The 26,356-nt window shown below is 38.7% G+C and overlaps 1 protein-coding gene across 7 annotated transcripts in view; it reads left to right on the plus strand.

Moving 5' to 3' along the window:
- The window catches only part of Asxl3 (ASXL transcriptional regulator 3), a 173,996-nt gene that overhangs the window by 12,345 nt on the left and 135,295 nt on the right, over positions 1-26,356 (plus strand). For 4 of the 7 annotated variants that reach the window (XM_031365075.1, XM_031365080.1, XM_031365078.1 and 1 more), the window contains exons 2-3: positions 16,669-16,751; positions 21,704-21,706. In XM_031365075.1, the coding sequence (XP_031220935.1) occupies positions 16,669-16,751; positions 21,704-21,706 (86 nt within the window). Of the gene's footprint in view, positions 1-16,668; positions 16,752-21,703; positions 21,707-26,356 lie in introns of those variants that run through there. The other 3 variants (XM_031365076.1, XM_031365081.1, XM_031365082.1) reach the window with 1 other exon arrangement.

A 26,356-nucleotide genomic window follows, 5' to 3' on the forward strand; every position in this document is an offset into this window, starting at 1 on the left:
AAAAAAAAATGAGAGAAACTGAGAATTAATTGCTCTGTCATGATTTGCTGACTTGCAACTGGAGTAAGTTTAGCTCAAATTGGTTTAATATAATCGAGAAATCTAACAGTGTACCTCAGTTGTAAGTGGATAGATGCTAGAGGATGTCACCAATGTCCCATCTTCCCAGTGTCTTGGCAAGGACACGACTGTTCTAGGCTCTCTGCACCTGTGTCCTTCAAACTGAGCTGTACTTCAACTAAGCACATCTGCACTCTTTCCCTTTCTTCTCCTTTACTTTTTCCTTTATCCCAGGGAAGTCTTCATGTTCTCTTTACTTGGCTGAGAGGCCAGTGGTTAAGATTAAGGTAGTATGGTTATCTGACAGAGAGTAGAGATCACGTGCACCAGAGAGAAATATGTATCTGGTATTAAGGACAGGCAAATGGCAAGCATGCATAGGAAATGGCATGTGGGTGCCATTTTCTTTGTTACATGGATGATGGGTGAGCTCACTCTATTGTAAATGGGATGGGAGTAAATTACATGTAAAGTATATGCGACATCAGCTAGGGTTTCTGGTATTGTTTTTATGATGGTAGAGTTGAGGCTTCTCTTGCAAAGACACTAAACCTCCCTCTGGTGAGTTTCTACTAAAACCCACTTTTCCTAATGTAGAGCCAAAATTTACCATGAATGGTTTCTGTTCTATTTTCCCCATAGATAAATCACTTTAGAGTTACTTACAAGTGTTCTCTGTATAGATTTATAGCATAATTTAAAATAGCTCAGATCTGGTCTATTTAGGTCTTAACTCACTGAAATATGTATTACTGAAGCTTCCAGGTACTTTCTGAATACAGTAAATGTTTTTATTCATTGTTGAAAATGCTGCCCTTTATTCCTGAATTGGCCATGGGCATTAGAGGTTGCTAAAATAACCACAGAGAATAGGCTCCATTTTCTCTCTGGAATGAATCCGTGGTCATCCCTGTGAGTGGTGTGATAAGGTCTGAGGAGTCAGCTAAGGGTTCTTTACTTCACGTGGGAGTCTGTGGATCCTACACAGACTCTACACTTACACAATGGATAGCTGGCATGTCCTGCTGTTCATTCAGCACTTCTCCTCTTCCATAGCCTTTAGTCTTTAATGCATGGGCAATGAAACCTTTTGAAGGGTCAGCAAATCAGTGTACAGCTCTTTTATTTTGCCTCCTTGGTAACAGATGGTAGGGTTATACTTCTTTGCTGTCTTGAAGTTAGGTATGACAATAAGGTGCTTTATTACCTCTTTCTTGATCTTTTAAGGCCATGTTTGATTTGTCCACTTCTGCTCTAGCTAGGTTAACTGGAGGAGCCAGTGGCAAGCTCGACTTGTAGTTATCCTGAGTCTTTGATAGAGATAGACATACGTCCAGACTAATATTTCTTTAGATACACAGACAGTTGGGAGTTGGTCTTCACTGTTGCATATCCTGGTCTATAATGATAGAGATACAGACGTTGTAGCATAACAGTTATTATTACAGGCCAACTTTTACCTTTGTCTAAGATATAGTAAACATTTACTTGTGCATTAAAGAAGTAGATTAGATACATAAGGCTAACTTCCCTTTTTTCTTTCTGCATCATGTTAAAACAATTTTCAGTATTTCTGTCTAGTGTTTGCACTGTGATGTTTTAAGCCAGAAAATAATAGAGAACTGTTTATTCCTAGGAAACTGCTTCTGTGTTCCTTCTTAGATAAATATGTTTATATTTTTGCCTTATAAAATAATTGCTTGCCTTCCCATCTGTCTTCTGAAGAGGATCAGTTTTGATCCAGCAAGAATAGAGCAATTATTGTTAACGAGAATTGAATTCCAAGATATTTGAGATAGAAAGGGGCTCAGGGACATTTGTAATGTATTCAGGTTTCCAAGAAAGAGAAATTGTGTCTCATTGAAAAGGTGCAGCCAGATAGATCTTCATGCCAGAAGGAAGAGGAAAGCAAGCACTATCAAGCCTCCCTCCCCTTCCCTCCCTCCTTCCCTCCCTCCTTCCCTCTCTCTATTTTCTCTTTTCCCCTATCCATCCCTCCAGACTTCCCAACACCCACTCCCTTTGTTCTATGCCAGTGCTGGTAAGAAGCATTCCCACTAAAGGGCTTTGTTTCCTTATCAGTCTTCTTTAGAAACACATGTCAACAGAGAGCTCTCTGTTGCTCAGACATCTGATGAGATTCTTCCCTAGATACAGCAGATAGCAACAACTAGCTAATAGATCCCCTATTGACCATATACATTTTAACTCAGGTGAATAGCCTGTTCAAGAGACCCATAGCCAACCCCAGGACTCTACACCAGAGAATTTCCTTAAATGGGGTGAAGTTATACACAACCCCTGACTTTAAATTTAAATACTGGCATACTTTATCTGCAGAAGGCATTCATTTTCAAAGCAAATTTCTTTTCTATAATTGTTTTGGCCTTTATACATCAGTGCAGACATTTAATCATAACTCTTAAGGCTACCTCCCACTGTGGGAAGACACATAACAAATTTTATCTTCCCACTTATGTTTCTCATCATACATACTCTGCACAGATATGGGCACAGATAATCATTTAATATGTTCTACATGCCTGACATTCTGTACTTATGGTCTAAGCTTGAAAAACAGGTAGTTTCTATTAATGGCAGAGCTTTTCTATAGATATCTTATACTGAGGGGACTGGTTCCTTGAGGAACCAACTCCTGCTGCTCCCAGTTGATTGAGTGAGCATAAAAGAATACTGCCTGATACAATTTACCTTTGTGTATAATTGAGTATTGTCAAATGGCAAGCTATAGGATGAGGAGGACATCCTGCAAGGACTGAGTTAGAGTTGGCTTATCAGTGACTCATCTATATATAGTCCCTGCTAAAGAAGATAAATATTTTGATCACATCAACATTAATATTCTTTCTATCCTGGTGCTAGAATGAGGTCTTATAGAACAATTAGCTCTTAGTCTAGTGCTAAGGAGAACTCATCTTGTAAAATCAGTTTAGGGACGCTTGGAAGCACTAAGGACTATTTGATTTCATAAGGAATCTTGTGTTGGTGAAGTTAAGTTTTGATATTTTGTTGTTCCATTAATGAGATCCAGCAATGTTTCATATCAATAAATATTGATGGGTTGAACAATTGAACCCAACTCTGCCTGCTGTGTGCTCTGATCGACGCAGTCTTCATATTTCCAGCTTAAACTGCTGAACCAGAAAACAGTCTGGAAAGCTTGGCTAGCACTGAGGTAGCTGGTACTTATATGTAGCATACAAGAATGTCTTCTGAAATTCCCATTGCTGACCACACTGTACACTTATCTGCTGAGCCTCCTTTGCCCTCAGAGAGAGGAACATGACCACAATGATCCCATTTCCTATCCTATGACATCATTATTTGAATTAATACTCAAATAATACCATGGAGAAGGTCAATGATTGGCCCTTCTCTGGTACCCAACTCTAGCCATCTCTCTAGTCCACCATTACTCATCTCTTCAGCATACAAGCATGTCTGGAAACAGACTAGGCAGACACCATTTCTACAGACATGAGAGCACATTTGAATGAAGTTGAAAGACAGACAGCTTTGCGCCTTTCCTTTGACAATCCCTTCCTTTCCTGACTCTTGTTAGGCTGGAGTCAAGTGTCTGTACAGACAATAATGCTTTATCTTATTCTATTATGGTGTATGGATATGCTTGGTAAATATTTGTTGGTGAGCTTGGCAGTGGTGGCACATGCATTAATCCCAGCCCTTGGGCGGCAGAGACAGGCAGATTTCTGAGTTGAAGGCCAGCCGGGTCTACAGAGTGAGTTCCAGGACAGCCAGGGCTACACAGAGAAACCCTGTTTTGAAAAACCAAAAAAAAAAAAAAAAAAAAAAAAAAAAAAAATTGTTGGCGAATTGCTTGCGGGTGGTGGGAATGCAGTTTTTGGGATAAAAGCTCACTGTGAACTATGACATCATAAGGACTATTGTCTTTGTCCTCTGTCAACATGTAAGTGGGCAGAATCACATAATTCCATGTAACAGTCATTGTATTTAATTATCTAAAGATACATTTTACAGCTAATTCTTTCTGGCAGATAAATCTAAATGCTGTGTCATTTCAGACCAGTGCTCAGGAATATTGCTAAGAAGTTTTCTTGATGTAGGCTGAATGATGATTGATGTTTGCTTCAGAGGAAATCAGTTCACCTCTATTTCCTCTTTGCTGCTATATATTATAAAATATGGCATATGACTGTTTCAGTTTCAGAGTATTCATGTCTGCTTATGTTTGCAACTGAGGTCAAATTAGTTATTAGTCATCATAAAATAAATACAACATATGCATAATTAGCATGGTATATGATTGATATGATAAACTTAATTTAAATTGTTAGGTTTTTTATCCTTCCTCCCTCCCTTCCTTCCTTCCTTCCTTCCTCCCTCCCTTCCTTCCTTCCTCCCTTCCTTCTTTCCTTCCTCCCTCCCTTCCTTCCTTCCTCCCTCCCTTCCTTCCTTCCTCCCTCCCTTCCTTCCTTCCTTCCTTTCTTCCTTCCTTTTTGCCTTCCTTCCTTTCCTTTGTTCTTTCCTTCCTTCTTTCTTTCAAACTCCAGATTTTATTCCCCTCTCAGTCCACCCTCCAACTGTTCCACATCCTATATCTCCTCCCTGCCCTTCTGTTGAGGACGTCCCCAACCCCCACCCCACCTGACTTAAACTCCCTGGTGCTTCCAGCCTCTTGAGAGTTAGGTGCATCTTCTCTGACTCAACCCAGACCTGGAAGTCCTCTGCTGTATATGTGTTGGGGGCCTCATATCAGCTGGTGTATGCTGCCTGGTTGGTGGTGCAGTGTTTGAGAGATCTCAGGGGTCCAGATTAATTGAGACTGCTCGTCCTCCTATAGGATTGCTCTCCTCCTCAGCTTCTTCCAGCTTTCCCCAAATTCAGCCACAGGGGTCAGCAGCTTCTGTCCATTGATTGGGTGCAAATATCTGCATCTGACTCTTTCAGCTGCTTGTTGGGTCTTTCGAAGGACAGTCATGATAGGTCCCTTTTTGTGAGTGCTCCATAGCCTCAGTAATAGTGAGGCTTGGGGCCTCCCCTTGAGCTGGATCCCACTTTGGGCCTCTCATTGGACCTTCTTTCCTCAGGTTCCTCTCCATTCCCATCCCTGCAGTTCTCTGAGACAGGAACAATTATGGGTTAGAGTTTTGACTGTGGAATGGCAACCCATCCCTCACTTGATGCCCTGACTTTCTGTTGGAGGTGGGCTCTATAAGATCCCTCTCCCCACTGTAGGACTAAGTGACTAAGGTCCCTCTTATAGATTTCTGAGAGTCTCTCACCTCCCAGGTCTTTGATACATTCTGGAGGGTTCCCCCCCCAACCTCCTACCTTCTGAGATTGCCTGTTTACATTCTTTCTGCTGGCCCCCAGAACTTTGGACATTTCCCCGCCCAATACCACATCATGTTCTTCTCTTCTCCCCAACCCCCCTTGCCCATTTTCCCTCCCAGGTCTTTCCCTAACCCCTTGTGGTTGCTTTCTTCTCCCTGCCAAGCAGACTGAGGCGTCCTCACTTGGGCCCTTCAGCTTGTTGACTTTTTTGAGTTCTGTGGACTGTATCTTGGGTACTCTGTACTTGTTTTTTGTAACATCCACTTATTAGTGAGTACATACCATGCATGTCCTTTTGGGTCTGAGTTACTTCTCTCAGGATGATATTTTCTAGCTCCATCCATTTGCCTGCAAAACTCAGGATGTCCACATTCCTAATAGCTGAATAGTGTTCCATTGTGTAAATGGACCACATTTTCTGTATTCATTCTTCTGTCTTGGGCCGTCTGGGTTGTTTTCAGCTTTTGGCTATTACAAGACCACTATGAACATAGTGGAACATATGCCCTGTGGCATGGTGCAGCATCTTTTGGGTCTATTCCCAGGAGTGGTATTGCTGGGTCTTCAGGTATGTCTATTTCCAATTTTCTGAGGAACCTCCAGATTGATTTCCAGAGTGGTGTATAAATTAAAGATTTTAAAAACCATTTAGAGTTTTAAACCCAAAAGGCATAGTACTGGAGAAATTATTCAATGGTTAAGAATATTGGCTACTCTTCTAGCAGATCTGGGTCAAGTCTCAGTACAGTGGCCTACAACTCTCTGGAATTCCAGTTCCAGGAGATCCAATGGCTTTGGGCTTCCTCAGGCATTGCATGTAATGTGCAATTACACCCATTCACTTAAAATGAAGTCAGAGAAGACCATACATCTCTGCTTTCAGCTTCTTTTGTCTGCTTTCCTTGGTAATATTAGTCAATGCTGGATATTTTCATGTAGCATGAATATACACTTAATTTATGGGTATGTGCATGTGAACACTCTCTATATATATTTGGATGTTTGTCTGAACACTTATTTGTGTTGAGTCCAGAGGTCAACATCAGTTGGCTCCCTTAGTTACTCACTTCTTTAGTTTTTGATGTAATATTCAATTTGCTTTTCTGTTACTATGATAAAACAGTCTTATCAAAAGCAACTTAGTGGAGAGAAGGGCTTACTTCAGTTTACACTCCCAGGTCCCAGTCCAGTGTTGAGGGATGCAGGGCAGGACCTTGAAGAAGAAGCCATAGAACAAAATGCTGCTTGCTTACTGGGTCATTCTGAGCTAGCTTATAGACCAGACATACCTGTCAGGAGATAGGGCCAACCATAGTGGTTTGGACATTTCCACATCACCAGCCTAGACAATCTCTCCTAGATATGGCCATTGACCAATCTGAGATATGGCCATTGTCCAGTCTGAATGGGACAATTCTTCATTGAGGTTCCATTTCCCCAGATAACTATTAACTACAACTGTTAACACTAGTACCTTTTAATGATTCCCCACATCCCCAGAAATTGCAGCCTCTGCCTATTTCTTTCAAGGGATGCCTTTGAATATGGATTCCACTGTGTTCTATCTCCACAAGCACAGGGTTGCATCTCCATGTAGACAAACATAGTTGATAAACACCTAAGCCTGCCATCTGTATATCTGGGTTTTAGAATTATAGTTAGGAATGTAAGTTAGGAATACAGTTAGGAATATAAGTAAACTGTTATTAGGGGATATAGTTATCATTCAATCATATTAGATCTGGGGACAATCTACCTGGATTATTTCCAGTGATTATATTGAATGTTATGAGAGAACTCGTCACATGTCTTCTTATACACTGTGCTTGATTTATGAAATACTCAAGGAAGATACCATTTCTATCCAAGACTCTGAATATTTTGTTATGAGACAATTCTTATACTTTAGACATTTAGTTAAAACACATTTAGTTAATCTGATAGACTTATTCTCTCACTCTGATAGTTTTATTTCCCTAACTCTACAATTTAGAATGGTCTTGATATTAGGAAAAGGCTCTGGCCTAGCTAGAGAAACTCCCATCATCTGACAGTATTTCTGTGTTGGACACATTTTATAGTATGTTCATGTTTTTGAATCGGTAAGGATTCTTTCAAGATCTGTAGAAAGGAAAGTGATGTTGAGAGATGTGACCCCAACTGCAGAATGAATAAGAAACAGAGATGTAGGAGCTTAATGACAGGCCTTGGGAAAATGTCTGCTAATACATTTGAGAACAGAGATTAGTTTCTGAGGCAGGGTCTCTCCCTGAAACTGGAGCTCACTGATTTGGCAAGACTGTATAGCCAGCAAGCCCCAGGGATCTCCATGTCTTTGACTCTGTACTGGGATTCTAAGTGCATACAACCATACTCCAAATGAAATGCTACTGGAGATCAATCTCAGGTCCTCAGTGAGTCACTTACCAATGAAAACATCCAGTATTTTCACATGCCATGAAAAAGCTGAGGTTGATAATGGTCCCCATGTGATGGAGTTGTTTTTACGAGGACCTGTGCTTATATGCATGGTAACATAAGATGTGATAGAGAGTAACTGATTGTCAGTGTCTGCTATTAGATTATAAAAGACATGTATCTGTCTGTCTTTCTGTTTGTCTTTGTGTTATATGTATGATATATATGGATATATATGACATACATGAGTACATGTATGTACATGCTTATAGGAGTGAGTGCAGAATCACATGTTCCCATGTATACTTATGGAAATCAGAGGACTACCCCAGGTATTGGTCCTTGCCTTCCACCTCACTTAAGACATGATCTCTTAATTGTTCACTGTCATATACAAACTAGAGTTTCCTTAAGCTTCTGCAGATTCTGCTGTCTCAGCTTCCTATCTTTCTTTAGGAACACTGGGAGGACAGACATGTATTATTATGTCCAGAAACATGGGGATTTGAACTGAAGTCCTTGGGTTTGTGTAACAAGTGCTTTACCCACTAAGCCAACTTTCCAGACCTCTGGTATTGTTTTTAAGAAGGTAAGAGGGACAAACCTTTGAAATCAGAACTTATTTGAGCCTTATTTGAACTCTAGGTAAAATTCTAGAAATTAGGAAACAGATGGCTGTAAGCATTTACAAATGGAAGTAAGATCCCTGGAAGGCATGGTGGATTCTTTCAGCTAATTCATGTCAAACTAAATTAATTTACTTTTGATAGGATTATTAGACTTACACATCAGGAAGATATGCCTGTTAGAGCTAAATTTCTGCCACTCATTTGACTTGATTCTATTGTGAAACTCTTTTAGAAGTGATGTACAATTATGAACTGGCTGATAGTGTAATTAAATGACTTTGTAGCAGATTGAACATCTATAGCCAAGAATATTGATTGACTATTCACGATCAGTTTGGAACTGGTCCCCACTGGCAGCCGCAGACTTTGTTTCCTATCACCCAATTTGAGTGTGTTGTGAAGACTGTGGAGACACGAATCAAGATCACACTTGCCAAGCATGTGGGTCTGTCAGAACAAAAAGGGAACGGAACAGCTGGACCGCAGAATGACTGCAGATGAACTTTATAAGCATAAACCAATAGACTGCAGTTAAATGGATAAAATTACCCAGGATCACTAGCTGTTTTTTTATAGATTTTTCTTCTGGGCTCTGTGGAAAATCTGATGGAGGAGATTTCTGGGTGTATTAAGCAATTATACTGGAAAGAAATATTTGTGACTGGTAAGATTTGATGAGGCTACACAAATGGATTTAAACATAAGTAGGGTGGAAAAAGATGTGTATGTGTGAATGCATATATTTATATACACATATAACACGCACACGTGTCAGTTTTGGAAAACATACCTCAGATCTCTGATTGTAGCATTAGAATTTTGGATGTGTCAAAAGACCTGGAAATTTTCACCGAGTGCCTTTATAATGTGGCTGCTAGCAAGAGCCAGTGTTATATTAGCTTGTTGTCATGTGCCTATAAGAGACAGACGGCAATTGACAATTTCCCTCCATTAATGTACTTATTAAAAGAAACAATCTATTTCTCATAGGATTTAGCTGATATATTTTAATGAGTATCATTCTTAAAGATGTGCATTTTTGTGATGTTGGAAAACTGAAGACTGTACAGTGAAGGGTGATTTGTATGGTTGAAACTGAAAATTTTTTATTTGTATTTGATGAGGGAATATAACTTAAAAACTAATGGAGATTTGCCCCCAGTCATGTTAAAAACTCACAATAGCATATTGTGTGACTATATAATTAATCGGAGTTATTTGTAAATTTATTCAACATAGTTTATTCATTTGATTTTAAATATCTTGTGTGTATACATATATGTGTATAGATACCCACAGGTGCCAGAAGAGGTCGTCAAGATCCCTCGGATTTACAGATCTAAGCAATTGCAAGGTGGATGGTGGGAACCAAACTTTCACCCTCGGGAAGAACAGCAAATATACTTGACCAATGAGCCATTTCTCTAGCCCCACAGTTTGCTTTTACCTTACCTGTTGAGACATAGATTTTAATTTCATATGACATAATCCTTGTATATTCAAATGTAACTATTCATTTGACTATTTGGAAGTAAGAGGAAAGCACAAATTTTCCTGGATGCACAGAAAAAGATGTTTTAGCAAGCAGTAGATTCTGTGTGAGGTAGACTGACTACAGAGTTCTGTCGCAGGGAATTCCTTCCTTATGGAAGATTTATTTTTTCATGTAGATTATATACATACATATGTTATGTGATATATATGAAATATATTATAACACTTAAGCGATGATAATCACTTTTACTTTTTGGGGTGTATGTATCTCTGAGATGTCTTTCCCTTCTCATTCTGTTTCTGTATAATGGAAACATCACACCTACCAGGCTGACAGGAGGAACTATACAGTGTAGGTTCAGAGAATGAGGACTGGTAATATTTGGGTAGCATGATAATACCTACTGACCATTATTGTCTTAAAGCTTCCCCTTTTATAGTGGTGGGAAGATATTAACTAGATTTGTGTTTCAAGGCTAGATACAAAGTGCTCCGCCCTCAATGCTATTAGCTTATTAGCTGTCATTGCTGTAGGAAGTCATTTGGCTCATTGGGATAATAAGTGCTTCCCATTCATTTTCTCATTGAGTCCTCGGGACACATTTATGAATGATGAAGTGAGGAAACTGAGACTCAGGGGGTTAAACACATTATCTAACATCAGACAGTGTCTTGGGGGCTCCTGGCTTATCTGACTCTGAAACTCATAACCTAAAATCGTTATTCTATAAAACATTCTAAATACAGAATTAATCATACCCCCTCTCCAAATTACCTTGGTCTTGATTTTTTAAAACCTATTTAGCACGGCTGCAGTCTAGGAATGTAGATGTGAATGAGGACCAAGGTCCCTGACTTCATGAGGCTTTCACAATATTGAAAAGAATATCATTAAGCAGGTACACCAATTAATGACAGGCTTGGCAGATTATAATGTGGAAGCATACTGCTTAAACCATTATCCTAGAGTTCAAGGAAATGGTGGATGTTAAGTGTGAGATTTCTGGAGAAAGCCTGAGAGTTAGATGCTGTATTTAATATCTCAGTTGTAATGCTTTGGGTTTGGAAAATGCTATGTGCTTGTGGGACTCTTAACTGGGTAGAAAGAGTAGACACCCACAGCTGGAGGCTTTGGCCAGCCCCTTCCCCTCTGTGGGATATTGAGGTATATTATCTTCATGCTGCTTTGGGGTAATAGGGTTGATTCTCAGGGATGTTATCATTTTATCTCCCGTGTTTTTAAAGTCACACCCTCATGAATTCTGCTCCAGCATGTAATTTTCCCATAAAACACATTCAAATAGGACAGAAAATTGTAAGCATCATCTTTAAAGCCTTAATTAGGGACCAGATATGCAAGGAGTTGAGAACAACTTAGTTTAACTGTGAATATCAGGCATTTGGCAGAGTGCTGTGGTGTTTGATATGATTTATTTTCTCATATAAATAGTGCCAGGGATCTAAATCCTAGTTAAACCAAAATCATTGGTACCTCTGAGCTTTGAAGTGGCATAAATAGGGGAAGACTGTAAGATTTCTGGGGTCTGTTGTTACAGAATGAAGGATTCCTTGAGAATCTAGCGCACAGGTGTCCTTTGGTACGTTTAGGTACCTTGACTAAATCAGTCATTTTTGCTATTACTGTTACTGTGCATGCTCTGTTCATCCAAATGATAATTGTATGGGCCTGTTAATTCATCATTTCAAAGAAGATTTGTATAAATATGCATATATATACATATATGTATATATAATGTCTTCTGTATATCTCACAGTTATTTTTAAAAAATCAGATAAGATAATATGCCATGTACAAGTGAATTAAGTAGTATATGCTATGTGAAAGCAATCTGTAGCTCCAATTCTGTAGTCCTTTATCCAGGATGTGAGACCTCTGACATCTAATCCCTGTAATGAGCTTCTAGTTTGGAGTCGAGTAAGATGCCTGAATGTTAGTAACAGTAAGGAAGCTTGGCCACTAATACCCATTTAGACTCACACAAAAGTCAGCTCTGAAATGATTTTTAAATTGTGAAGCTTTTCTTTCTTTTCAGTCAAGGAAATAATGGCTCTCAGAATACTTTATGTAGGGATCAAAGGGCCACGATGTTAACCTTCAAGTGGACATTCGTCTAATGTGTTTATCTTAGATACACTTAGAATGAGTTTTCTATTTGAGAGGCACTAAATAATTCTGGAGGAAACCTTTAAATGACTGACTTGGGATCCAGCATCAGAAAAGTAATTAAGCACCGCAACAGTTTTCATGTAGCTCATGCCTTAAATGGATGTCACCCTCCTGCTCCTTCAATATAGAGGTGCCCCTTTCTTGGACGTCCATTTCTACTGGATCATGTGGTCTAGAGAGGTCAGTGCTCGGTTGAGATTGTCTTGCCTTGGAGTTGGATGAGCTTAGGGGAAGTCCAATGGCATAATTGCCAGTTCTGTGAATTTGTTCACTTCTGGTGAAAAAGAGAAAATATCGTTAGAAAGCAGATGGATGATGTGTGTGTGTGTGTGTGTGTGTGTGTGTGTGTGTGTGTGTGAGTGTGTGTGTGCGTATGTGTATATATATCCCATATTTCTGGTCATGGAGGTCAAGGAGAGTCACTTTTTCTGAAAAGCCCTGCCATATTTGGAAACTTTCGTGTTTAGCAATGTGGAAAGAAGTGGCTGAGGAGTAAAAAGGCTTGAGAGAGGCACGTTAACTAAGCAAACTGGAATTGCAAATACAGCTTCAATATGGGCCCAACATGTACTTCACAGAGAATTAGAAGGATACTGATCTAAAGATCTACCACTGAGACACAGTCTGATTCCTGCAGAGGAGATGGGGCATCTGGCCAATTGTTTCCATCCTTTCCTGTAGGGCTGATTCTAATAATTTTGGGTACAGGTTTCCCAAGCAAAATGTAGTAATATCAAGAGGAAATAAATGATAAAGCAATTCAAACTTTCTGGACATGTTGTTTTGGAATGGATTATAAAGATTCACTTTCTAGCCAGGGTAAGCAGAGTTGGAAAGAGAAATAAAACAGAAACATTCAAAAGGAGAACAATTAAATATTACTTATAAAACACAAAGTAACCAATCCATTTCTGTTATACTGTTAGAGCTACTAGGAGTTCAGTAATCTGTTCATATTGACAATAATTAACACAATTCAGTGGCTTATGCAGTATTAACAATAAAATGGGAAAATAGTTTAGAAGAGTTACTTATATTTGTAGCTGAAAAATAAATCAATAGAAAGGTTATTAATGGTTTTAAAGTAAATACCAAATGAAATACCGGGCCTTAATTTTTTTCAGGATTTAATCACATTTCAATTTGAGTCTCAGTTTCCCCTAAAGAAGTGAGCCATTGGGCGCTTAGCAGGGAATCAGACGCTTCTAGTGTTCTTGAAGTGTTACAGCTCTTCCAGCAATTCACAAGTTACTGGAATCAGCAGCAACCCTGGACAAGCCCCAGAGCAGTTGCTTCCAGGTGTAGGCCTTCAGGATTCCAAAATCTAGGAATGAGCATGAGGCTCTGATTGCTCCTGTCCAGCCTATCAAGTGTGTGTGTGTGTGTGTGTGTGTGTGTGTGTGTGTGTGTGTATGTGTGTTTGTGTATGTGTGTGTATGTGTGTGGGTGTGTGTGTGTGTGTGTGTGTGTGTGTATGTGCGTGTTGTACAGGATGTCTATTTTGGAAATATACTGTCCCACATGCTATGGTAGAGGATGTCTCACTATAACCATATGTGTTATAAAACTGATCAAGTTGGAGAAACAGGCATGGCCAATAATAAATGGTGGAAGAGGTTAAGTTGGAATTTCTCTTGGATATAAAAAAATCAATATCCTCTCCATATTAAAATGTATATTGGCTTGATCATGTGCTGGTCTTGCACAGTCAACAACAACTGCTGTGTAGTCTCGAGTGTGGTGATACTGTCATGTGCAGAAGACACTGGTTTGCTCCAGCCCTCTCCTACCATGGATGTTTTACAGTTCTGTCCATCTTCAAAGATGGTCACTGACCTTTAGGGAGTGGTTGTGATAAAAATGTTCTTCTTGTAGCTGAGCACCTCCCAGTCATTTATTCTCCATTATCCTCCACTGGACACTCCCATACCTCTGACTATATAAACACCACAAATTGGAGTAGATAAGTTATTAGAACAATAAGGAAAGAAGATTGGAGATAGGAGATGGAGAGTGTATCTGGGAGGGTTTAAGTGGAGGAGTTGGGGTCTAATATGATCAAAATGTTCTGTATGGAAATTTCAAAGAATTAATCAAAATAATTTTAAAAGGAAATTAGAAAGTAATGTGCATTTTTTTTTAATTAATAAGAAGACAAAGAGTACCCCAATGTTAAGTGCTCGTGGGGTAATGGAATGCTTATTCAGTTCACTGTGTGGACCTGAGATCTTGCAATGTACTTGTACTCTGTGTAAGGCTTCCCCAACTCTAATGGACAGCCATATTGCCTGTGAGTCTGATTGTGTCTCTGTCATGTGATACATCATTTAGATGATTCCAGTGTTGAGTTCTGTGATGGGAATTTCTTCCTATATTGTGCTAATATTCAGTAAAACTTGTTCACACCCAGGAGCCTTGTACTTTCCTTTCTCCTCTTTCAGGAATGGAGAGTGGCTTCTGATATTCTCTGTGGTTTCATCTCCTTCCTGTTCCTCAAATTCCTGGTGTAATTCTTGTCATTTTTACTTCCTTTGTAGAGTAGGATGTGATATCATAGAGAAGTGAATGGGGCTATCCAATTTTTCTCAATTGCTTGGAGGAGCTGCCCAGGTTTGTGGAGGGTCCTATATTCAGGAAGACAGTGAATCTTCCACAGTGAGAAAACCACACTTACAAATGCACCCACATTTCTGTTAAAACATTGTCTAGGACGGGATAGCTTCTACTTCAGTCCTTTACCAGACTGAATGAGCTTGCCTTTAGGTGGTGCCAGTTCAACTCAGTTTTCCTCCCTCCTGCCTTGCTGTCTTTCCTCCTTTCTCTCCATTCTGTCTTCCCTGTTTTCTTTCAAATGTGTGACTACTGTTTATCTACTCATATCTACTGTAACATCACATATGTGGGATGATTCCACCATCTGCATAATTCCTATGACCTCAGCTTGTCCTTTCAGTAATTGATAGTTGCACACTGTTCTGCTTATAATTACTATTTTTGTTTTTCTTTTTTGTCTCTATTTACTCTCTCCCCTTTCTGTATGATCAAGCCCCCCTTCTAGCTATGTCGTGTAGTTTTCTTATTGCCCTTTCTCCCAACATTTCTATACTTTACTCTTCCTCTTATACAGCTTTCTCTAAGGCTCACTTTCTTGTGTTCAGTTTGGCTCTCCAGTGCAATCCTTCATGGGGTCGATTTCCCTTGCCTATTGACATACTGGTTTCCTTTGCTAAGCATAGTTAATATTTCCTTATCATTTCAGTGGCTTGTCAGCTGTTAGCAACGTGATCAAGAGATGGATGATGGGAAATTTGAGAACTGCAAATAGCAGACTGGGGAGAAGCTTGAGTGTGAAGAAGGACTACCTGTTTACCATGCACTGATCAGTCTTTGCTAGTGGGATAATGGAAATCTGGTCATTGATAGGAGAAGAAATCACAGACCTATCTTGAAAAGATTAGGAAGGCTGTTAGTGTGCCCTCTTATTTTTAGTAACCATGCTCCATCTATTAAATAATAAGAAATGAGAGAACTTTAGTATCATTAAGCTGCATGGGGCCATGGCTTATGCATGAAGCTCCACTGGAGGAGCTTTAAATGGCTGTCATCTTCTCTTGGAGACAAGGTCATTGTAAGGTTATACATTTCCAAATATGGTCCCTGTGGTTGCTGAGGAGTGAGCAGCATTCATTCTGCTATATCACAGTCTCCCCTGCATGGACCCAAAGTCCCAGATAAATAGAAGAAGTTGCTTAGCACACTGGTGCCCACGAACTAATCAGGGACCTCATGTGTTTTCTGCCTTCTTGCTTAAAACAGGCATCTCCCCAAAGTTAGAGTATGGCAGAGGAAGAGGAAAGGAGATGGCACTGAGTTCCTAAGGCCAAGGGGGTTTGATGGAAGGAGGGAGAGGCTCACTTGACATTAATTGAAAAAAATGACAGACAAGGAAACTGAGCTGAACCAGGGTATCCCATGGCAAGAAGGGGCATTGGAACCTCTGCTTCTCTTAACGTTAGGTTTTTATATTTTCCTCTTTAACATCCTACGAAGGTTTGCCAAACTAAATCTCATATGGGTGTTTTCTGACTAGCATGTTGTTCTTTGTATTACATTTGGGCTGTGTGTTTCCATGTCTCTAGGAATGGAACAAACACTTTATCATCTTGAATATGCCTTTCATCATAGCACAACTGATATTAGGAAATGTTAGTTTTGTTCAAATACAGAACATCACATGCTTTGAATGGCTTGTTTTCTTTGGATTTTGATTCTCTTTTTATGACATGTATGTATGCTTTTGTGACTTTTTTTAAAAAGTCTCCTCTACCTCCCAATGTTACAGAAGTTGTTGATTTGATAATGCAAATGGAAAAGAAATTCTCCCTCTGTTCTCCTGAGTTGTGCAGTGAGGGCTGACTTGGCCTGAAATTCTCTTCTTTAGAACTTACAGAGGTGACCATGTGATTGAGGCTAGCTTCAGTTCTGCATGCTTCCATGTATTAATCTGAGAGTCTCACACTCACTCATTTTCATTTCTTTTAGGCACTAGAAAAACACCCCAACTCCCCGATGACAGCAAAGCAGATTCTGGAGGTCATTCAGAAAGAAGGCTTAAAAGAGACAAGGTTAGTAGACATTTTCAAGTCATTTTTTTGTTTGTTTGTTTGTTTGCTGACATGAATAGCCTCCGCTAGTGGAACAAGAAGCATTTGTAGAGTTAACACTGTAGTTGATGGTGAACTAACCAACCCCCAATTCTCTGGTGATTGCAAAACACTTGTGTGACCTAAGTTTTCCCCTGAGCTGCCTGCACCTCACCTTTGGTGGATTGATAAAGGATAGGCATTGGTAACAAAGAAAGCCATTGTGGTTTAGCCCCACAGCAGAGCTACTCCTCTTCCTCAAGAGGAGATAATGTTTCTGAAATTAAGCAATAGAAGAGAAACACTTTTACAGGCTTAATAGATCCTAGGATATAAAGATGAGCAGACTCTGATAAAATTCAAAGGGCCAATAAAATGTGACTGAAAATTTAGTCCTCTTATATTGAAGGCTTCTACCCTGAGTGACTTTTATCAGATAGTGAGCCTTTCTATTTATTTTTTAATGGTGGCTTTATTAAGATAGGAGTCACATATAATAAAATTTGCCCTTTGGTGGCTTGTATCTGCAGTCATCCTCACTACTGTCAAACATTCCTATCATCCTAAAACGATGCCCTGTACTTACCAGTCTCCACTTGCCCACCCCGACTGCTTTAGCCACTAATCTTAAATGTCTCTATTGATTTGCTACTCAGGCATTTTTCTATAGATAGAATTCATGTAAGTAAATATAGCCTTCGGGCTTTCCCCCTAGTGTTATGATTTCAATAATGATGGTTATTGTAAAGTATACTAAGAGTTCATTCCTTTTCGTTGTCAAATAATTTTCTGTTGTATAAACATACAACATTTTGTTTACAATGATGACCATTTATATTTAATGTATTAATTTTACAGTTTTGGCTTTGGCCAACTGTTGGGGACCATACAAATGGCACCCCTCAAGAAGAACAAAGAGTATTTGTCTTATGACATAGTAGTCATGTTGATGTATATGTTTGTCATCAGCCGTCTTACATCAGATAGACAACTGGGCGAGTCAGCTATCTGAGAGCTATGGAACTAGCAACATGATAATCACAATGGTTATAAGTTGATGGGAATTAAACCTACTGAGGTATCTTTTAGTGCTCCGATGTTAAGATAGACAGGCAGAGAGGGCTGAGGATCCCCGAGTTCAGCTTTCCTTCCACATGGATTTCACCTATGATGCCTATTAAATCTGAAGCATAAGTACTATTAGTCTGCAGCTGATGAATGGCATCTTTTTCAAGTTAGATCTATAGACATCACAAGTCAGTGGGATGTAGGATAACAGTGCTCAATTTTTCATTTCACTTTGATGGATTTTTTTTTTTTTTGGCTTCCATGAAGAAGTAGAATGAGATGATACAACTACACCGTGTTTCCAGTCTGTTTCCACAGTGGTGGCAACCACGGGAGTCCATTTGCTCACAGTTCCCGGAAGCCCCTCAGTAGGAAATCTGGGTTTATGCTGGATTTTGGCATGAGAAATTAGGAAATAGGGTGAGGAAAATTGACAGTTTTCTCTTTGCCAACCTGTCAATAATCCTAAAACTATTTATGCTATCAAGAAAACATTGAAAATGTTCATGCCACAGTCAAAGAGAATAGAGGGAGTCACCATCTAAACATGTCAAATGCATGAGCCTTGTTCCAGGGAAATCTGCAAATGCGATTATGAATTGTACTCACTCTCTCTCTCTCTCTCTCTCCATATATATATATATATATATATATATGGCTCCATATATATATATGGGCTGGGGAGAGGGCTCAGTGGATAAAATGCTTGTGGCAAAATCATAAGGAAATGAGTTTGTATTCCCAAGAAGCATATAAAAGCCTGGCATGGTGATATGAGCCTATAATCCCCGTGCTGGGGAAATTGAAACAGGAGGATCCTTAAAATTCACTGGCCAGACAGCTTAGCTTATTCCATGATTTATAGGTTCAGAGAGAGAGACTCTGTTTCAAAATATAAAGTAGAGAATAGCAGAAGAGACCCAAAATTGAGCTTTGGATTCCACATGTGTATGCACTCCATACATGTATTCATTCATGAGCATGTACACATATGCACACCACACATATACACACACAGACACACACACACAGATATTCTTATCCAAAGTGTGACTGCCACTGTAATTTTGAGCTTGCTATATACAGTTACTGCAGTGTGGTTCTCAACAGTATTTTAATTGCTATTATAATCATAATACGAACATGTCATGTTTTCAAAGTGCTTCTTTTTGCAGTTATGCTCAAAAGTATCCTACATTTATGCAGTTAGCAAAAACCAGTAAAAACTGCAAAGCAGAAACGTCTTTAAAGAGTAATTAAGAACACTGAAATGGAACACACAATTTAGGGTGTCCCTTAAATTCATCTCCCCTTAGTGCATCATTAATGTGTTCTTTTGTGTGAAAATTATTGTTACAAGTCCTAATATGCTGGTGCTATTATTAAAAGAACTCTGGCAGGCAGCTCCCAGGTGGGCTAGGAATGGAAAGGCAAGGAGGGAAACTGCCATGGTTGATCATCTATAAAGCCAGCTCTGCTTTGAATGGCTTCAGACATACATTTCATGTTTCCATTTATTTCTTCTGTTTCTTTCCACCTCTGCTTTTCTGTCAACTGTGATTTGTTACTGACTGCCCACATGTCTCTGTCCAATCTTCCCTTGATTTCTACTTTTACTTTGCCTGTTAGAGTAACTTCTAAAGCAAACCTACATAGACACTGAGTGAGTCTGGAACCCTCTTAGACTTTACAGTGCAAACTTTTAGGGAGCAGGTGCTGACACATTTATTGTATCTGCTTAATGAACCATTTTGCTACTTTTGAAGTTCTTAGATGTTTCCAAATATTTAAAGTAGCTGAATAAATGAAGTGTAGCTGTATGTATTTTTCTTAGGTAAAGTTTACAGATTCCATCATCAGAAGGTCAACCTTTGGTGATTAATTCTTGTTATTTACTAATGATGCATTTTATATGAAACACAAACAGGTTAGATATGTCTGATAGATTTCAGGGAGGTGATCCTGGGGTTTCTGAAGTGTCTGTAGTGCTCTATGGGCAACAGGTAATGTAAATCTTCCCTCACAGTCCACCACTGTCCCAAGCATTTTTCTCTCCCACATCCTGAGCACTTAGTTAAGAACATCCATATAAAGTTCTATGAGGCCTTTCCTTGTCTTTGAGCCAGGCTCACCTCTGTGATTGGTCTAGCTGTTCTGCAGTTTTGTACTGGGGTTTTCATTGGGCCTTGTGAGCTCATTAAGGGCAAAGAAGGAATCCAACTCTCCTGGCACTCAGAAGGTACTCAATACATAGCTGTCGAGTAAATACTCCTCTTCCCCAAGATGTTCATTTGCGGGCTCCCAGTGATGACTTTGGCTTACAGTCAGCACAGGAAGTGTCTTGCAAAGCAGCAATGCTGTGGTTTAGTCCTATCCAATAGTGTTTTGAAATAAAAAAGAGACTACCTAGTCTGCAGCAACCCCATTCAATATGTGTGCATACTGACAGTCTGCAGAAGATTGTCTGGGAATGAGGGAAGCACCACTGGTTTAAGGAAACTGGAAAAGGGGGATAACAGTTGAAATGTAAATAAATAAAATATCCAATAAAAAAATAAATGTATAATTTAAACAAAATCTCAAAGCCAATTATTCCGACACAGCTAATGTGGTTATTAGAATAGATTTAACGGATGAGATAGTTTTACCTTGACACTTGTGACATTTTATACTAACTTTCCCTCTTTGCAAGCAACACTTTAAATTACATATTTCTATATAGTCATGATAAAAGGTATACATATTTTGTGTGTCATCTCCATGTTATTTATGAAATATGTAGTCTGTGATTAGATTCGGAAAAGCCGGAATGAAATACTCCACGTGTGAGTTTGTTTTTTTTTTAAATCTGCACATAATGAATTGCCATACTGTTGTTGAAAAGTTGGTGATGTGTCTGATAGATCACAGTGCAGTGTTTATAGACCAGGTTCTCTTTTCGAGATATTTTCGTGGATATTGTTGGTAGCCTTTGCTCTCCCTTCATATACTGGTAGGAAGGAATGTATCGGTATTGTTTTGTTTTATAAAACATCTGGTGCATCTGTGCTTATTATTTTACTGACTCTGATGATGCTTAGACGTCAGGTCTTTCAGGCCGATTGGTTGTCACAGTCGATCAGTCACAATTGTTTGGATGGCTGTTCAGTTGGTTGGTCTTATAATCAAATAGTCATGCTGTTCGGATAGAGGGGACAGTGGGCACACTCTACCGTGCTGTGCTGTGGATGGATATTTGACACTCTGTGAGCTCCTCAGCTGGACATTTCCTGGTCATCAGGAGAGGAGGCTGATGGGCCTTCATCTGCAGTCAGAAATAACATTTGTATTCAATCCACGTGTTTGGGAAGGTGGCAGACCATTTTACTACTGATTTTCTGTATTTGACTTTTTTTTTCGGAAGTTGCTTCTGTAGGAGAAACACTAAGGGAGTTTTGGTATCTCAGAAGGTTTCTTGTCCCTTCTCATGTAATTTTAAGGGTTATGCTCAATTAATAAATGTTCTGCTAGCATGACATAGACAGAAGCTGCAAGGTGACAAAAAGGTCATGGATTTAGACTTGACACCCAACCAGGAGCAAAAAAAAAAAAAAAAGCAACGATTCGCCATGTGCTGGGCATCACTATTTTAAGATTCCAGCAATTAATGTGGCATAGGCTGAAATGTAGTTTTTTATTATTTAAGAGATTAGGTAAATTATTTCTATTAAAAACAATAGGGTCATAAAGGATATACACAAGAACGTGGACATGTATACTCACACATACCAATACATACCCCTATACACACACATACACACATACACCAAAACATAATACATAACACACCTTCCTAAAGACACAGTCACACACGCTCCCACACAAAGAAAGTATCAACTCAGTGTCTTGAGGGTTAGACACAGGTTAGTATTTATAAATATGTTTTTACAATGCTATAGATATAGATGCCTTACTATATAAAAATGTGTTAAAGATTTCATCAAAATTTTACCGAATAGCAGCCTGTAATTACACATCCCAGTAGGGACACTTACACAATATTCTAAACAATGTCTATTTGTTTTAGTGTTACTCAGAAGGCAGACACATTCTAAAATTTGCAATGTGAAATATTCATTTGACAAATGAAGGTTTTGTAATTATTCTAACATGTATGAGAATCCTTTCATCGCCACTGATCATTCTCTGAATAAATTTGTTTTTACCCTCTACTTTAAATGCATTTTATGTTTTTCTGCCTGTGAGTCTTGGTGATGATATGTGGAAATTGGTATCTCCACTTTAAACTGTGGCTTATTAAAGATTTTGCATTTTTAAAGGAGAGACTGTCAGAAATTCAATTATCACATTTAGTGACAAACAATAAAGTCTTTTGACATTGCTCTCGGTGAGATTTATGTTACTAATTAGCACTATAGGAGGGGACTCTGGGTGCTGAAATGTTTTGTCTAGCGATAAGAAACACAAATAATTTCTATTGCAAAATCAATTCTTATCTCCAGTGTCCACGTTAGCAGCCTTCCCTTCATGCCGAAATGGTGGTACAGTTTGTTTGTGTCGGAACATTCCTGGAATTACAGTGTTAGTGCACGGTGTCAGCCCCACCATTTGTCAACATCTAATTCTCTCATTGTGGAAATGCTGTGCACAGTCAGCCACTGAGAGAGGGATGTGTGCGACAATAGCATGATTAGACAGAAACACAGCCCAATTTGCATATGGTTATGTGTGTGCACTTGTGTATAGGCAAGCATTTAGAGTAATCTAGTTCTTGGTTGGTGTGTAATTTTTCTTACTCATTGCTCAAACCAGACATTTGCAAGAGAGCATTCCTCGCCTTTCTCCCTCGCTCTATGCCAGGTTACTCCATGAGGCATATCAGCCTCGCTTTCTGATTATACCTTTCTTTGTCTGTAGTCCACCTTTTCCACTATTCAAACACTTATTTTTGATATAGATTATTATACCATTTTCTTATCTAGACACTAGATCCTAGAAAGCACCTTTTTAAATCTGTTTTCCCCTCCAACAGCTACTGTGCTCTAGAGTAGCATTTCTTAGCTGATAACTGCAAATTATTCCAGGGCCAGTGTGGGCCAGTTTGTGAGCTAATGAAGTAATAAGGACTAAGTCATATTCTGTAATAATTACATGAAATTAGGTACAGCACTTCATTTCTAATAATATGTCATTGAAATAAATCCATGGCATTCTGAACTATAAAGCTTATGTATGAAAGAAGAAAGCATATTTTATGTTTTACAAATAAGTAAAAACTCAAATTTTGAAAGATTATGTATATGTATGTTGATTTCAAAAAATATATCAATTTAAAAGTTTTGTTGACATTTTATGTTTTATGTATGAAAATAACTTTCTATTAATTGATGGAATATGGATTTTGTATACAACTTAAACATGAATATCACTAATTATTTTAATGACTATAGTCAATCAAAACAAACTTTAAAAATTTGCTTAGTGATAGAATAATTGAAGATTCTTTAACTTTTAATTATACTTATTTACTTATTTATTGAATGTGTGTATGTGCATGTGCATGCACGTACATACACACACATGTGCAGGCACATGCTACAGTGTGCATGTGGAGTGGAGAGCAACTTGCTGGAATCAATTTTCTCTTCCCACCAGGAGGGACCCAGGGACCAAACTTAGGTCATTAGGATTGGCAGCAATTGCTTTTACCCACTGAGCCATCTCACTAGCTCTTGAAATGATTCTCAAGAGGGACATATTACATATTACTGGTAAAACAGTTTGCAAGTTAACACACAATTATGTGGAATGTTTCTCTGTATGCTCAGAGCTTCTCTGAATAATTCTAACCATGCTGGACTTGGGGACTTATGAAGCCATTAGAGCAGGAATCGGATATTGCTACTACAATTAATTGTCTACCTTTTATTATGTAATTTCTTCCAGTGTTTCTTTAGATTTAGAAGATAGGGTTAGAGGCCAAAAGTATCTTGGCCTACATAATGGGGGCCCTACACACACACACACACACACACACACACACACACACACACACACACACACGATTATAGAGCCTACAAGGTATTCATAAAGTTCAGAGTGTTCATGTATGTATTTGTATGACATGTGTTCACCTGCATATATGTATATAAGTGTATATGTATATGGTAAATGTATTTATGTGTATAGCATGGGTTCGTGTGTGTATATGTGTGTTATATATGTGAATGCATATATGACATACATGTGAGCATATATGTGCATGCAGGTATATGTTCATATGTGTGTATATGTATTCAGCATTCATGTGTGCCTTGTATATATATGTGTATGCTGTGTGCATGTGTGTATATATCTGTGGGGTTTGTGTAATGTGTATGTGTTATACCCACACACTCACGTGTTCTTCTCTCATCTTTCACATCGGTGCTATGTAGTTGGACTTCTGTACCTGTCAGAGGCTATGCTGCACACTAATGGAGTAAACTTCCAGGGTAACTTTTCCTATTCCAAGATTAAGATATATCCAGAGTAATTCTGAGTCTGCTGTTGCTGCAGACTCAGAAGCTGAACTCTTGTGAACTCTTGGGAGTTCAGCAACTCCCAAGCTGAAGTCTTGTGATCTCTTTTCTGGAGACCTCTATGTCTTGTATTTCCCCATGTTTTTGCTGGTCTTCACCTGGCCTTTTTTCATGAAAGCCACACAGAAAGCCACATAAGCTTTAGTTACTTTTTACAAAGATAACTACCAACCCTATCGGATCAGAGCTCCACTGTCATGTGCCCTTATTACTCTCATAGAGGCGGAGTCACACTGAGGTCTAAGGTTTCGTCCTATAAATTTCTGGGAGGCAGCAACATTCAATCAGTAACAATGATTCAGAATTTGGAACACTGCCAGAATATCTGAGACACAGTATGACTGTTTCCAAAGGCTTGATTATCCAGCTTGCTTTAGAAGGATTCCATAACCACATGTTCAAGCAGAATGTTGCATCTTCATTGAATGCACTATGAATGTGTATATATTCCTGTGTTATTCCTAACACACCAACCAATGAAATACTCAGCTTGAGAAGGTCCATATTCAAGTATAATGTGTATATTTAAATAATATGAATTGATTTGGGTTTTATTTGAAGCCTTTGGTAAAAAATAGCTATGGTGACTGCCTTCAACCCTGAAGGCATCAATATCCACTAAGCTGTGCAATTACAGCTCCGAAATGGCCGTTGCTTAATACATCGTTTTATTCTGTCAAGCTTTCGTTCTCCATTCTTCCAAGTAATTGAACAAAAAAAGGTAATTTAAGTGATTTCAGCTTTACCAAGATCTAGGTATAATTTACTCCAGAAACACTGAATACCCTATAAATATTTCAGTGCAGAAATAGAACCAGAAATGGATGTAAAATTACTCTGTGCATGAGTCTTTCCAAGTATCCTGTTCAGGTGAAAATCTGTAGGAAGGAGATGACATTTACCTGGGATATCTTATTTAATTCCTTTGTAAGTGTGTTTTTGTCTTCATCTCTCATTTCATCGCTCTCCATTCTTAACTGTCACATGTCAAAAGGAGTTTCAGTTTTGCTTCTGTATTTTGAACTTGATGGTACAATTCAAATGCAAAACACTTGGTATGCTGACACACACACTGCTTTTTAGCATTGATTTGTTTTTACAGGCAATAAAAAGGAAGAGAATTTTGCAGAGCAATGGTTTCTAAAAACTACAGTAAATGATTTCTAATAAGTCTTAGTCTTTTAGGTAACAAAAGACTATCATATACTCTCTACTACATAATTAAGCAAAATCAAATTGATACTTGCTGTCTAGAGTTCTGTCTCAAGTTCAGGACATTAATACATATGTACATGTCTATATACATGTGTGTGTGTGTGTGTGTGTGTGTGTGTGTGTACCCTACATGTAATGAAGTCCAAAGTATCATATGTACTTTCAGAGCTATTCAAGTTGCTACTAATCCTCTGCCCCATGGGTTGCTTCTTAGTCTGCAATTATGTGTGGCTATAGTGCTTAGATGTCAGACAGGAACAATATAGTTAGACAACAGAGGAACATCACAGGGCACCAGGGAAAAGAAATTCCCTGGGGCACAGATCATCACACAAGATGATTCAAGCAAGTAGTGTTTACTTTAAATGCCCGTAGAATTTGAGGACATTTTAAGGCCAAGTTTGATTCTGTTCAAACTTTTTAGGCTATTGCTGTGGTCTCAAGCCTGTAACTGTTGTTGTGGTAAATACGTGAGCAAAATTATGGCCTATTCTTTGAGAGTCATCAGTGTGAATTTTCTTTCTTTCTTTTTTATTTTTTTAAAGCAGAATTCAACATATTTGTTTTTATTAGATATTTTCTTTATTTACAAGTCATATGATATCTCCTTTCCTGGTTTCCCCTTCAAAAATAAAATAAAATAAAAACCCTGTTCCCTCCCCCAACCCCTGCTCAACAACCCACCCTCTTATGCTTCCTGGCCCTGCCTACACTGGGGCATAG

This window comes from Mastomys coucha, unplaced genomic scaffold (genome assembly GCF_008632895.1).
Source record: "Mastomys coucha isolate ucsf_1 unplaced genomic scaffold, UCSF_Mcou_1 pScaffold13, whole genome shotgun sequence".
In the NCBI taxonomy this organism is placed as follows: Eukaryota; Metazoa; Chordata; class Mammalia; order Rodentia; family Muridae; genus Mastomys; species Mastomys coucha.